A 15,877-nucleotide genomic window follows, 5' to 3' on the forward strand; every position below is an offset into this window, starting at 1 on the left:
TGTTGCCTGTCTGGGCAAACTAAGTAGGATTTAGCTTTTTTGCCTGTGAAATAGGAATACATGCTCATGCTTGTTATGAAGATTACTTGATGCCCTTCAAAAGATGAATGGATAAAGAAAATGTAGTATATACACACAGTGGAATATTACTTAGCCATAAGGAAGGATGAAATTATGGCATTTGATGGTAAATGGATGGAACTGGAGACTGTGCTAAGTGAATAAATCAATCCCAAAAAAACAAAGGCTGAATATTGTTCTCTCTGATATGTGGATGCTAACACACGGAAAGGTGGGAGGGAAGGGAAGAATAGAATTTCACTGAAGTAGACAAAGGGGAATGAAGTGGGAAGGGAACAGGATGGGAATAGGAAAGACAGTAGAATGAATTGGACTTCATATAACTATGTTCCTATATGAATACACAACCAGTGTAACTCCACATCATATACAACCACAAGAATGGGAAGTTATACTCCATGTATGTATAGTATGTCAAAATACATTCTATTGTCATGTATAACTAAAAAGAACAAAGAAAAAATTCAAGAAAACCAGAACAAAAAGTATCAGAAATGCAAGATGTTAATAATAGGGAAAACTGTGTGGAGGAAGGAGGTATATGGGAATACTCTATTTTCTGACCAGTTATTTTGCATACCTACTGCAAAGAACAATCTTGAAATTAACGAAAATGGAGGGAGAAAAAAAGAGTACCTGAGATAAGTTACAAACATTTATCCCAGTGCCTGGCACATAGGAAACACTTATGTTGTTTATTATTCTGATACTTAAAAATAACTTTAATTGATAGGCACAGTCTTGATCAGAATATTGGAACTGGAGTTGTGGCTCAGTGGTAGGGTACTTGCCTTGCATGTGTGAGGCACTGGTTTCGATTCTCGGCACCACATATAATTAAATGAATAAAATAAAGGTCTATCAACAGAATATTCATAGTTTTGTATAGGAGGTCCTTACAAATCTGATGCCCATTTTTAGCTCTCAAGTCTTAGAGAAGAGTTAGCAGGGAGCAATGTATATTAATATATTCCCTTAGCGGATTTTCAGGAATAAACAGAAAATGTGATCATTTATTCAGCAGTTCAGAAGTGCAGCCTGCTAACTCTTAGAAAACTAGATCTAGATGCATATTATATACTGCCAAGACTTTAGAAAGCATTATAATCTTGTGTTTTTTTTCTTTCAGTGCTAGGGAAAGAACTCAGAGCCTCATGCATTTTATTTATTTATTTGTATTTTTTTGGGGGGGCATATCGGGGATTGAACTCAGGGTTACTTGACCACTGAGTCACATCCCCAGCCCTATTTTATATTTTATTTAGGAACAGGGTCTCACTGAGTTGCTTAGTGCTTTGTTTTTCCCGAGGCTGGCTTTGAACTCGCAATCCTGCCTCAGTCTTCTGAGCTGCTAGGATTATAGGTGGCGTGCACCACCGCATCTGTCACCTCATGCATTTTAGACAATCACTCTGCCTCTAAGTTACATCCCAACCCCAGTGTTATCTTAAATAATACTGTATTTCATTCAAACCAAAATGAAGCATTTTTTATGGTAATAGTAGAAGATCATCTGCATCAGGCATGAATTGAAGATTGTCACTACCCTCTCGAAGATTGTTGTTTTTCTCTTCTGCTTTATTCAGTTGATGGGGGGGGAATTCACTTTATTAAAATCCTGCCTTTAGTTTTCTGTTGTACAAACCAGACAGGAATATTACAACTAAGCTTTCTTACAAGCTTAAAAAGAAAACTGAGGCATGCTTCAGTTATTTCATTTCGTACTTAACATTTATGGATATGCAGTATTTTTATAGTGCAAAACTATTACCCACAAGACACCTGGCAGGCCTAGGGAGATCCTAATTTACACAAGAGCACTAGATAAAGATGAGAGATGACTGTGCTGGCTTATCTCAGTTCCCAAGGCCTCCAGGCCTTCTTAAGATAATTCTCTTTTGTTCCTATAAGCTAAACACTTGACTGCTTGATAAGAAAGTTACTTTTATCTTTTGTAGATGGTGAAAAGTGACCATCTTTGGCAGCATGTATTATTTTCCCTCCCTTTGATAGGCATGTAAATGTCGATGTTTAGCATTCAGTCCACTTCTGCAATTTTATGTGGAAATAATTAGAAGTTATTGACCTGGCATAATTTATTGAATATACAAGTATAGAATATTGAAACCAAGGACTCGTTATCCAACTTTTTATTTTTGTTTTGGTACTGGGTATTGAACCCAGGGATGCTTTACTAATGATCCACATTCCCAGCTCTTTTTTTTTTTTTTTTTTTTTTTTTTTTTTTTGGAGACGGGGTCTCATTAAATTCTTTAGGCCTTTACTGAGGTCGTACTGGAACCTGCTGTCTTCCTTTCTCAAACCTCCCAAGGCACTGGTATTACAGGTGTGTGTCATGGTGCCCAGCAGTATTCAACTTTTTAGGTACTTTGAGTAATTTAACATGAAACCTGTTTACTCAAAATTGTTGGAAAGTTTTCTACCATTAATTTCAGTTTTAGCTGGAAGAACCTTGAATCATATACAAGACTGAAATATCCGAGTATATACACTGAATCATTGTAAAATTGGAGAAGGTAAACATTTAAGAATGGAATTATAATTTTTATTTTTACTTTTATTATTCTGAAAGTTACATTGTGATCTCACAAGACTAGATTTTTGTGTTAATCAGTCTTTAGGATCTTACATCTCTTTCTCCCTTGCAGTGATAGAACTTTGAATAAAGCTAATGAAGTCATTCCTTTGTGTCATGAACACTTATAGCTGGTATTGTTGCAGCTTCCTTTCCATACCATATAGATAGAAGTCTTTGATGACTGGAACATTGATAAAATGAGGGAAATGTCAATTGTTTCTTAGTTTTGCTGAGGGACTAGTTGTTGGGGGCTGTGCCAGCCAGAACGGCGCCTGATCACATCGGCAGTGAGGAGGTTAATTGACATAAGTGCACTCAGGTGATTTATCACTGGCCGTATTCAGTTGAGTCCACGGGCAGAGCACTTGCACAGGTGTTCCCGAGCACGCCTGCTTGTAACCCTTGCCGTGTTGGGGCAGCTGGCTCCTCCCCTGATCGCAACTGGTGTGGCCCCGCCCTCTGCCTCCTGGAGGGAATATAAGTGGGTAGTGGGCGGGGGTGCGAGAGTAAGGAGCAACAGTAAGAGCAGCAGCCAGCAGAAAGAAGCGGAGTAGAAGCCACTAGCAGAAAGGAAGAAGAAGCAGCAAGCAGATAGAAGCAGTGAGTAGGGGCACCGGCGGAAGGCAGATCACAGAGCGGAGAACTGAGAACACATCTTCAGTTTGCAGATCACAGATCGCAGAACGCGGGACACATCACTAAAACACCTCAGATAGACGCACCCTTAGTTCACAGGATGAAGGACGCACCTTTAAGAAGAAGCAGCAGAACTAGGAAGATAAGATTTCTGAAAGTGTAGTCTCTCTCTCTCTCTCTCTCTCTCTCTCTCTCTCTCTCTCTCTCTAAGAAAAGCTTTTCTTCCTCAATAGCCCAGGGAATAAGCGAATAAGTGATAAAGCAGCCCACTAAAAGAAAGATAGAAGCAGTTTGTTTCCAGTCCACCACCGATAAAGACCCGTGCAAATTGTTGCTGCAGGCGGTGACAAATACCCCTGGATTTGGCACTGCAAAGAGCCAGTGACAACTAGTCACTAATTAGTGCTTGGATTATTAAGAAATAAAAGTTGTTAGTGAATTAAGCAAGCAGTTTCAGTTTACTGTTTATTGTATTTTACATTTTTAAAAAAATGTTTTAGATGTTGATAGACCTTTATTTTATTCATTTATTTATATATGGTGCTGAGAATGGAACCCAGTGCCTCACACATACCAGGCAAGTGCTCTGCCATTGAGCCACAACCCCAGCCCATATTTTACATATTGTACAATATGTGTGATGGAATTATAAGAGACTGCAAGGGAAAGAAAGAAAGATTTCTAAAATTAATGAAAGATTAATTTTTTTTTTTTTTGTACCAGGGATGGAACTCAGGGGCACACAACCACTGTGCTACATCCTCAGTCCTATTTTGTATTTTATTTAGAGACAGGGTCTCATTGAGTTACTTAGTGTCTCACCATTGCTAAGACTGGCTTTGGGACTTGTGATCCTCCTGTCTCAGCCTCCCAAGCCACTGAGATTATAGGTGTGCGCCACCATGCCTGGCATAAGAGATTAATTTTAATAAGAACTCTGCTTTCTTTGCTTTATTATTATTACTATTATTATTATTATTGTGTGTGTGTGTGTGTGTGTGTGTGTGTGTGGTGTTAGGGATTGAAGCCAGGGCCTTGCATATACTACACATTGTAGGCAAGTGCTCCACCACTGAGCTATACCCTGAACTCACAAGCTCTGCTTTTTAAAAACAGTCACTAGGGGCTGGGGTTGTGGTTCAGTGATAGAGCACTTGCCTGGCACATGTGAGGCACTGGTTTGATCCTCAGTACCACATAAAAAAATTAGTAAATAAATAAAATAAAGATACTGTGTCCATCTCCAACTAAAAAATATTTACTGTAATATCTATAGGGATGACTCTATAAGGCATATATGTGTTTGTGTGTATCAAGTGATAGCCAATGCTTATTTGAGTCAGAGGTCTACTTGTTTTTTCTGTAGAGGGCCAGGAAATAAATGAGGCTTCGAGGCAATATGGTCTTTGTGGCATCTACTAGTCTCAGCTGTTGTAATAAAAAAGCAACCATGAACAGTACCTACATGAGTGAGCATGGTGGTGTTCTAATATGTCTTTATTTTTTAAAGTCGAAACAAGCTGGACCATAGTTTATCAACCTCTGGTCTTGGGTAAGGAATTTTATTGTCAGGGATTACATGGTTTTGTGTGAACAAATAATTACAAGATTAAAAACAAATCCTCAATTACAAGATTTTGTTTTTCTTTCTGCCTAATAGGTGAACATTATTCCGGTGATTGCCAAAGCAGATACAATTTCTAAATCTGAATTACAGAAATTTAAGATCAAGCTCATGAGTGAATTGGTCTGCAATGGTGTCCAGATATACCAGTTCCCAACAGATGATGATACTATTGCTAAAATCAATGCTGCAATGAATGTAAGCTCCTAAAGGAAAATGGAGTCTGTTTTACCTATGAAAATACTTGTGATTATTGTCAGTGCAAAAGTAGTCTCCCTTATCCGAAGTTTTGCTTTCTGAAGTTTTAGTTACCCATGGTAAATTGTAGTCTGAAAAATATTAATTAGCAAATTCCAGAAATAAATAATTTCTAAGTTCTAATTCATTGTGTACCATTCTGAATAGTATGATGAAAGCTCATCACGGGCAGTGTATCAACTTATATCATAAAAGGAAGGATGGGCATAGTATAATAAGGTATTTTGAGAGAGAGTCCATAGTTGTGTAATTTTTATTAGTATATTGTTATAATTATTCCATTTTATTAGTTATTGTTAATCTCTTCATGTACCTAATTTATAAATAAATCTATCATAGATATGTATGTGTGAAGAAAATAGTAAATATAGGGTTTGGTAATATCTGCAGTTTCAGGCATTCACTGGGGATTTTTAAATGTATTCTGTCTGGATAAGGGGGGACCTCTGTGATTTAATTTCCTTTGTATTTTCCAAAAATACTTCAAAACAAGGTGAAATTTTTTTTTCTTTTTTTCTTTTTTTGTGGTGCTGGGGATTGACCCCAGGGCCTTGTGCATGTGAGGCAAGCACTCACCAACTGAGCTATATTGCTAACCCAAGGTGTAATTTTAATAAGTATAAGAATAAAACATTTTTTAAATTGGTAAAAAGATATTGAGAATATATTTCTAAGTATATTTTCCTTCCTCCCCACTTTCATCTGAATACAGCTATGCAGTTGTGAGACTGGGATACACCTTTTGTGAAATCCTCTTTAATTTGTCTACAAAAGATTGCCTTTCTGTCCTGTTTTAAACAAATGTGAGCATACACTACAACCTCCCTTGGAATGTTTTAGAGTCAGTCTTCAGGGAGATCTCTTCAAGCTGGTATTCACGTATACCCTCCTTTATAGTGCCATACATATGTCTGAAACATTCACTTAACTTTTAACAAGGATGACTAAATTCTTTTTACTTTCTTCAAGTTATCACATCTCTTAAATATCTGGTCTTATTTTGAAGGATCATGGGTTTGGGACTAAGGGAAATTTAACCATATGCTCTGTAAGAGTTATTAACCTCCCCAAGACTGTTAACTGATCTACAAAATTAGGTTAATAGTACCTATCTTAAGAGTTGTCACAAGGATTAAATGATACACTCCTAGTTAAGTGCCTAACATTGACATTCATTAACTGTTGATTCTCTATTTTCCCTTTTATTTTCTGACTTTTTTATATACCATTTATATTAAGAAATTCTAGAAAAAGTGGACTAATGTAAATGAAGTGGTCTTCATTTATCAGGAAAAAATATATATTTGTGTACTTATATTTTTATTTTATATATTTATAATTTATATATTAAATATAAATTATCTTTATATTTGATTTTATTTCTCGTGCTATCCTAGAATAATTTTTCAGAAAGGAACAATTAAAAAACTCAATGTCAGTTACTTAATATTAAACTAAATAGTACTCAATACTTCTTACATTAGATTTTTCCTCTATATTAATTCTCAATTTCAGATAAACTCATTTATTTTCAGCCCCTGAATCAAGTTTTTTGTTCACAATCTCCTTCCTTTGCTAGTTCTTCTGCTTGATCTGTCTAAATCCCATCCTTCCAAATATAGCTTGGCTTATATCTTCCTGCTCCCTGTGATCTCTGGCTTCTCTCAATTTCTATAGCACTTACTGTATTAGCATTAATTTGGAACTTTGTATATTAATTTGTTTTAGTACAATATACTCTATACCCTAAATATAGATACATAGTTTCATTATATATATTATGGTATATGTGTAATTCAACATTGTATTTTTGGGCTTTTTAGAGCTAAAGTAGTATTGACCCAAAAAAACAAAAGAGACACACTAAAATTCTTTTTTTTTTTTTTTTTTTTTTCTCTATTCCCAATAGCACAATGCCTTGCATTAGGAGATGCTCAGGAAGAATTTTCTTCATAGGGCCCCCAAATGATTTTTATAGTATAGTCAGTACATATTCAAAACCAGGTTTTAAATCTGAGGCATAGGTGGTTGTTAGATTTTTATAGATTTGTTGTTTAAAAGTTATTCTCTATTGTTTTCATAATTTTATAACTAATCAGTTGTCACTTTGGTATGAGAAAATGAGATTGATGTTATGGTTCCTTTATAGGAACAGTTGCCATTTGCTGTTGTGGGAAGTATGGATGAGGTAAAAGTTGGAAACAAGATGGTCAGAGCTCGTCAGTACCCTTGGGGTATTGTACAAGGTAAATAAGATAAACAGTGACTTGAAAATATATATATTGTACAGAACATGGTGGCACACACCTGTAATCCCAACATCTCAGGAGGCTGATGCAGTATGATTTCAAGCTTGATGCGAGACTTGCAACTTAAGGAGACTTTAAGCAAAAAATAAAAAGAACTGGAGATGTAGCTCAGTGGTAAAGTGCCCCTGGGTTTAATCGCCAGTACCACAAAAATAAAACAAAACAACAACAGCAAAAAAAAAAAAGAAAGAAAAAAAAAAGATCTGTGTTGCCTCATAATCTCTGATGTAGTTAATTTAGTCTCTGAGGTGTTGCTTATTTTGAATTATGATTGGTTGTCAGAGGCGAGGCAGAGCCACCCCATTCTCCCTGTATTGTTCCCACGTTGTCTCCCCTGGTGCCATGCAGAAAGTGGGAAGCACTGGGTGGGCATTTTGATCAAAATGTGGATTTTTTTTGTGGGAGCTTGGGATTGAACCCAGGGATTCACTGAGCTATACCCCCCAACTCTTGATCAAAATTTGAATGTGTAAAGTAATATTTGAACACGATATTTAAACTAATTATCACTTAACTATAGGGAACAATAATCCATGATCCTGTAAATTTATCTTTTTTTTTTCTGATCAAACTATTACCAAACTGTTCCAGAACAAATAAATCATTCAACCAAGTTGAAAAAAGTTAAATTCACTTGACATTTAGATTATCTGCCATTTTTAATGAGTAAGTAATTAGCACTATCTGGTTCATTTATTTGTGATGTTAATTAATGGGGAATAGAATACCCCTATCCATTTACTGGCTTCAAAATACAATTTTTTAAATTGACAACTTTTAAAATTTTTATTTTTAATACTTGTACTAAAAATATAAAAGTAAGGGCAAGCAGGGCGTGGTGGTGAATGCCTCTAATCCCAGCTACACAGGAGGCCAAAGCAGGAGACTTGTGAGTTCATGGCCAACCTGAACAACATAGTGGGATTCTGTCTCAAAAATAAATAAGTAAATACATGGAATAATTGCATTTAAGATTGTTGGTCACAATAATGTGTTTATTTAGTCATTGGTCACCATAAAGTTGGATAAAGATCATATAGTATATTCACTAATTTTGAATTCACAAATGTATTATAGAAAAAGAATTTGATAATTATGATGAATAGATGATATTCTTGTTTGCACAATTTACTACATTTAGATGAAATAATATTACATATTCTTTAGAGCACGGTTTGAAATGTTCTGAGTATTATTTGTGAACTGCTAACAAAACATTCATGAAATATCTTTTTTTTCATGTTATTAGTTTATTTACAAACATATCCAGTATGCTATGAATCCAAGAGTTTGATTCAGTTTTCAGAGACTGCACCTCTTAAAACATTCGTCATATCTGTTAAATGGATGGATTACAACATCCCTATTTCTTAAGCAGTTGGTGTCTTACTATAAAGAAAGGTGCAGCAAAACCTGATCCAAAGAATAAGGTCATCATAACCAGTAAGCGCCACTTGTTTTCCACTGAAAATGGCAGATTCTTCCCAGTGGCTCCGATGGACCACCGAAGTAGTGAACCTCCAAATGCTCTGTCCCAACATTCATGAAATATCTTGAGCATGTGTAACATAACATGTATTCCTTTACCATTTTCTGTTTGTCTGTTGGCTAGTAAATTTAAAGCCAATCCCCCAGTCTGTTAATTAACACTGTCTATAATACAGTGTGTATAAGGCAAGACCTTGATTACTTGTATAAAATAATTATAGCTGTTAACCATATCGATAATTTTGATGTTCATTTTTCATGTTTTATTTGTGTATTCAACAAATACTAATTGTGTGCCAAGAATTAAAAAACAGTGTTGCTCTTTTCTTTTTCTTTTTTTTTTTTTTTTCTGATTAGTGGAAAATGAAAACCACTGTGACTTTGTAAAGTTGCGAGAAATGCTCATTTGTACAAACATGGAGGACCTACAGGAGCAGACTCACATTAGGCACTATGAGCTCTATAGGCGTTGCAAACTGGAGGAAATGGGCTTTACAGATGTGGGCCCTGAAAACAAGCCTGTCAGGTAAGGGAGACTTTGTTGAGAAGCCAAGAGGAAGTTAGAAAGGATTGTACCTTTTTATGTATCCAGAAAAATGGGAATGTATTTCTTAAAATATCCCAAACTCAGAAAATCAAATCATTTAACAACAAATATTTATTGTCCTTCTTGAATCACTTTAATCCTTCTTGCTTCTGAAGGATCTTTAACTCCTTGTCTGACTCAAAGCCCTTGATTTCATAATACACTGGAATGAATAAGTGAAGGAAAAACACTCATTTTTAGTTTTATTTTTGTATTTATCTGAAACAGATGAAAGTATATTGAACAATTATCACAAAGAAAGTTGGACTACAAATCATATTAAATAATCTAAAACTCGGTCATTTGGTTTTTATCCTGAAGAACTTTTTAGAATGACTGAAACTTAGCAAAGGATTTTATAAGGAAAGAATGTGTGTACAGTCCGAGATTAGGTTGTTTCTTACAATATCACAATGTAGTTATAAGAATTTTAGAACCTTAAGACTTCTTGCTTCAATGGTTAGAGCATAGAGAATTCAATGTTGCTCTAAATGTCCTTGGAAATTTTATATGGTGCTATATCCCTGCCCTTTTTTTCTTTTTTGAAATCCTAATCCTTTACATCAAATCTGATTTGATACAGCATTTTCATCCAGTTTTGCATGGAATAAAGCATGAGATCCTTAAAGCAAACACTTTTTTAAACTTGTTTTTTTAAGACTGAGGATTCCTTTTCCATTCCATTATAAATGAATTCCAGTCATTTCCCTGCCTATTAGCATGTGCCTCAGAGTAAAAACAACAGGAAAGAACAGGAGACTCCAATCAGTATTGTAATTGCCCTTGACCTTGTGCAAGATTTAATCTTAGATAAAGTTAAATTTTATTAGTGTATTATGTTGTAGCATAATAAATTAAGAATTATATATACTCAATCCTTCCTCACCAAATTCAGGTATGCCGTATTCTGGTCATGGGCCAATATTGTGATAAACCTAATGATTTTCTTATTGTATTATATCTTTACTAAAGATTAATCATCTCAAGTTGGCTTTCCTAGTGTTTCCCAAAGGAGGCTTCTCTTCTCATTTCTTCCAAGCCTCAGGGTCAGTGCAAAGGTCTCTGTGTGCACTAAGGAGGCAGATACCCTGAGAGAGAGCAAGCGGGACAGCTTTGGAGTAGTACTCTCTAAGAAGAGGGATCCAGGTTGCCTGGTGGATTCATCGTAGTCACCTGTAGATGATTAAAAAATGCAGGGTCAGAATTTCCAGGGATGGAACCTAGAAATCTACATTTTAATATGCTCATTCAGTCTTTCAACCAATATTTACTGTTTGTCTACCATCTGCTCAGCATACTAGACACTGGGTACGTATGCACAGTGGGTCAGATGGTCACTCTTGGGTGGGTATGGGAGGAGGACACTGCCCTTTGTGAATGAGAAGATAGGTGGCAGTCAGAAGTGAAAGTGGGGAGACCAAGTTAGGAGACCAGGTACGAGAACATAAAGACTTTAGAAAAGGTTGGTAGTGATAGAGGAGTGAGAAGAATTTTTAGGATATATAATTTTAAGAATCCAGTGATGGATTGATTTGAATGTGGGGTGCAAAGGAAAGAGGGATGAAAGATTACTTCAGTGACTCTTTTTATTTATTATTGTTTATTTGCATTGCTGGGATCAAACCCAGGGCCTCATGAATGCAAGGCAGGTGCTCTACTTCTGAGCTACATTCCAAGCCCTCAATCACTATTTTGACCTGAGAAACAGGGTGAATAGATGTCATGTTTATTCCCACATGAACAAGGTTGGACAGGGAGAATTTAGGACCGGCATTGGTAATTGAGAGATTTTCAAAATATTAAATTTAAGCTGCTTATTAAATATTCAGAACTGGCTGTGGTGGCATATGCCTATAATCCCAGCAATTCAGGACACTGAGGCAGGAGGATCTTAAGTTTGAGGACAGCCTCTGCAACTTAGTGAGGCCCTAAGCAACTTAACAAGACCCCATCTCAAAATAAAATATAAAAAGGGTTAGGGATGTAGCTCAGTGGTAAAGCACTCCTGGTACCCTAGTGCCAAATTAATAACAACAACAATAATAATTTTTATAATTTTAAAATTCAGGTAAAATTGCATAAATATATCTGGAATTTGAGAAAGGGCTGAGATAGTAATTTGGGAGTCAGTAGTGAAAAATACTGGATAAAATCTTTAGTATTTTGAAGTGTCTGCTTTTCTTTCTTTTTTTTTGGTTGAGTTGCTGGGGGCATGCATGCTATGCATGTACTCTACCACTCCCCACCTCCAAAGTGTCTGCTGTTTGCAAGGCTATGGGATAAGTGCTAGGGATTTCATATAATTCTGGCTCTCATGGGGTTTACAAGCTTGTAGGCGAGGCCAAAATTAAGTCCCAAATTGCACAGTAAATTACACTTGTAATGTGTGCACCAAAGGAAAGGTAGACAAAGTATAAGGTGAAAGGAGGGATCCTAATTTAAGCTAGAAGATTAGGGAAGACTTTCTTGAGGCAGTGACTTGTTTTGAGTTATAGTAAGTTGGGAAAAACAGTAAGACACATGCAAAAGCCCCAAAGGCATAGCGAGTATATGGCATGTTTAAGACTTGAAGGACAGCAGTGCCCTGGAGTACAAACGGGTGGGGTCCAGGGTAGCATAAGATTGAGAGAACTGGCAGCGGGGAATCACCAGCACTGAGGCTTTGGTGAGGGCTTTGATCTTTATCCTAGAGAGAACGTAAAATCGTTTTAGGAGTGATAGCATGTTTGTTTTTTTTGTTTGTAAAATTAGAGCATTATAATTATGCATAGTAGTTGGGTTGATTTTGACAAAATCAAGCATGTAAGAAATTTGATTTTAATCTCCATTCGCCACCCTTTCATCCCTCCCTCTCCCTGCCTTCTCCCTCTCTCTTGTATTGGTCTTCCTTTCTTTTTTTTTTTTTTTTTTTTTTTTTTATTATAAAATTGTAAACAAATGGGATACATGTTGTTTCTCTGTACATGGCGTAAAGGCATACCATTTGTGTAATCATAAATCTACATAGGGTAATGTTGTTTGATTCATTCTGCCATTTTTTTCCCTTCCCCCCCTCCCCTCCCACCCTTCCCCTCCATCTATACAGTCCTTCCTTCCTCCATTCCTGCCCCCCTCCCTAAACCCAACTCCAACCCCAACACTAACCCTTCCCACCCCCCATTATGTGTCATCATCCACTTATTAGGAATATCATTCTTCCTTTGGTTTTTTGAGATTGGCTTATCTCACTTAGCATGATATTCTCCAGTTTCATCCATTTGCCTGCAAATGCCATAATTTTATTGTTCTTTATGGCTGAGTAATATTCCATTGTATATATATACCACATTTTCTTTATCCATTCATCAATTGAAGGACATCTAGGTTGGTTCCACAATCTGGCTATTGTGAACTGAGCAGCTATGAACATTGATGTGGCTGTATCTCTGTAATATGCTGATTTTAAGTCCTTTGGGTATAGGCCAAGGAGTGGGATAGCTGGGTCAAATGGTGTTTCCATTCCAAGTTTTCTAAGGAATCTCCACACTGCTTTCCAGAGTGGCTGCACTAATTTGCAGCCCCACCAGCAATGTAAGAGTGTACCTTTCTCCCCACATCCTCGCCAACACCTGTTGTTGGTTGTATTCTTGATAATTGCCATTCTAATTGGGGTGAGATGGAATCTTAGGGTGGTTTTGATTTGCATTTCTCTTATTACTAGAGATGTTGAACATTTTTCCATATGTTTGTTGATTGCTTGTATATCTTCTGTGAAGTGTCTATTCATTTCGTTAGCCCATTTGTCGATTGGATTATTTACATTCTTGGTGTAGAGTTTTTTGAGTTCTTTATAGATTCTGGAAATTATTGCTCTATCTGAAGTATGAGTGGCAAAGATATTCTCCCACTCTGTAGGCTCTTGGACTTGATTTTCCATTTCATTCTTCAGATTTGGAAAATTTTCTGTTATTATTTCATTGAATAGATTGTTCATTCCTTTGGTTTGTTTCTCTAAACCTTCCTCAATCCCAATAATTCTCAAATTTGGCCTTTTCATGATATCCCATAGTTCTTGGAGATTCTGTTCATGATTTCTTACCATCTTCTCTGTTTGTTCAACTTTGTTTTCGAGGTTAAATATTTTGTCTTCAATATCTGAAGTTCTGTCTTCCAGCTGTTCTATCCTATTGGTTATGCTTTCTATGGAGTTCTTAATTTGGTTTATTGTTTCCTTCATTTCAAGGATTTCTGTTTGGTTTTTTTTCAATATCTCTAACTCTTTATTGAAATGATCTTTTGCTTCCTGAATTTGCTCTGTTAACTGTCGATTGGTGCGATCGTTCAATGCCTGCATTTGCTCTTTCATCTCATCGTTTGCTTCCCTAATCATTTTAATTATGTACATTCTGAACTCCCTTTCTGTCATTTCTTCTGCCATGCTGTCGTTGGATTTTATTGATGTAACATCTAGATTTGTTTGGGGCATTTTCTTCCCTTGTTTTCTCATATTGTTCAGGGATCAGTGGGTCATTAAGATATTGCAGATTTCCTCTATCAACTTATAATGTCCCTGAAGATTGCTAGTATATCCCCTCTTATCCTTCAGTAGCCTGAAGTCTTGGAGGAGGTTGATAATGCAGAGCTCCACGAAGAAGCTGCCTCTCTAGGTGTGGTAACCCTCAGGTGGCGTATATTCCCTGCTAGTGGGCGGAAGTGCCTCCACTTGTTGACCAATGGTCATCCAATGGGGAAGTAGACTGTGGGCTGAGGCAAGGCCTGTTTGTGCCTATGTCTCTGGCTTTACCGTCCCTGTGGGAAAACCTCCCCCGGCCGGGAAGAGTCACTCGGTGGGGACGTCTCGCTAGTCAGTTGCCCTCCTAGAGGTTCCCCTCAATCTACAACTACCTCCTGGGCTGGGCTGTCTTCTTCTGCAACGATCCCAGGGGCCCGGACCTACGTCCCGGGCCTGGGAGCCTCACCCTTCGCAGGCGAGTCTCCTTAGGCTGCCTCTCCCAGAGAATCTGCCCGCAGCCCTGGAAACTTCGCTCCGCCCCTAGGCGTGTCTCTGTGCGGCTCTTCCAGCAAGAAGCCACCTAGCTCCTGGGACCCTGCTCTGCACCAATCGCCTGGCTATGCAGCCCCTCCCCTGAGCCACCACCTGGAGCCCTGTACAATAGCTCCGAGACATAGAGACCCGCCACACACCTCCTCCTCCGGACAGCCGCCCGGTTTCCGACGCAGTCACTAGGAATCCAAACAACTCACTTCGGGTCTCCTCCTCCCGCCAACCACCCGTAGCCCTAGGCAGTCACTCCAAGTCCAAGTGACCCGCCCTGTTTCTCCTCCTCCTCCTTGGGGTAGCCCCCCAGGTGTTCAGGAACGGTGGCTCCGAGACCAGGTGACTCACCACGCTCCTCCTCCAGGCAGGCCACCGGTGTTCAGGAGCGGTTGCTTTTAGTCCAATCAGCTCACCACTCGCCTCCTCCTCTGGCAACCGCCTGTGGTTCTGATGCAGTCACTCCCAGGCTAAGCGTCCCACCGCTCTCCTCCTCCAGGCAGGCCACCAGTGTTCTGGAGCAGCTGCTCCGAGTTCAAACAGCTCGTCACGCAGCTCGTCCTTTGGCAACCGCCCGCAGCTCTGATGCAGCCACTCCCAGGTCAAGCAACACGCCGCTCTCCTCCTCCTCCTCCGGGCAACCTCCCGGCACTCAGGAGCGCTCGCTCTGGGTTCAGACAGTTTACCACGCAGCTCCTCTTCTGGCAACCGCCTGTGGTTCTGATGCAGTCACTCCCAGACCAAGCGTCCCGCCGCGCTCCTCCTCTTCCTCTGGGCAGTCCCCCGGCGCTCAGGAGCGCCCACTCTGAGTTCAAACAGCTCACCACGCAGCTCCTCCTCTGGCAACCGCCCGTGGCTCTGATGTAGTCACTCCTAGACCCAAGCGACCCGCCGGGCCTCTCCTCCTCCTCCGGGCAACCCCCCGGTGTTTGGAAGCGGTCACTCTGGGTCCAAACAGCTCGCCACGCAGCTCCTCCCCAGGCAGCCACCCAGAGCCACAGCGGCTGCTCGAGTCCAAGCGCTATGCTGAGCCGCCTCCTCTACGATGATCCCAGTTGTCTGTGTTTACCGCTCCAGCGGGGGGGAGGGGCGTCTCGCCGAGCAACTCCACTTCACAAATTCCCTGCGTTCCGGGGCTACCGCCCCATCCGGGACGCCTCCCCAACAGGAGAGACTCACCTGGCAGCTTTGAGTTGGTCCCAAGTCTCTCACTATCTCCTCTTTTGAATCTTGCGTCCTGGAGCAGCGTGAAATGCAGCCG

General features: G+C 39.0%; 1 protein-coding gene and 1 pseudogene across 1 annotated transcript in view; one reads left to right on the forward strand and one right to left on the reverse strand.

Moving 5' to 3' along the window:
* The window catches only part of Septin10 (septin 10), a 78,743-nt gene that overhangs the window by 39,760 nt on the left and 23,106 nt on the right, over positions 1–15,877 (forward strand). Inside the window, exons 6-8 of the mRNA XM_047522674.1 lie at positions 4,977–5,138; positions 7,348–7,444; positions 9,353–9,521. Of these exons, the coding sequence (XP_047378630.1) occupies positions 4,977–5,138; positions 7,348–7,444; positions 9,353–9,521 (428 nt within the window). The remainder of the gene's footprint in view (positions 1–4,976; positions 5,139–7,347; positions 7,445–9,352; positions 9,522–15,877) is intronic.
* Positions 8,871–9,048, reverse strand: LOC124963149 (cytochrome c oxidase subunit 7C, mitochondrial-like; annotated as a pseudogene).

This window comes from Sciurus carolinensis, chromosome 13, assembly GCF_902686445.1.
Source record: "Sciurus carolinensis chromosome 13, mSciCar1.2, whole genome shotgun sequence".
NCBI lineage: Eukaryota > Metazoa > Chordata > Mammalia > Rodentia > Sciuridae > Sciurus > Sciurus carolinensis.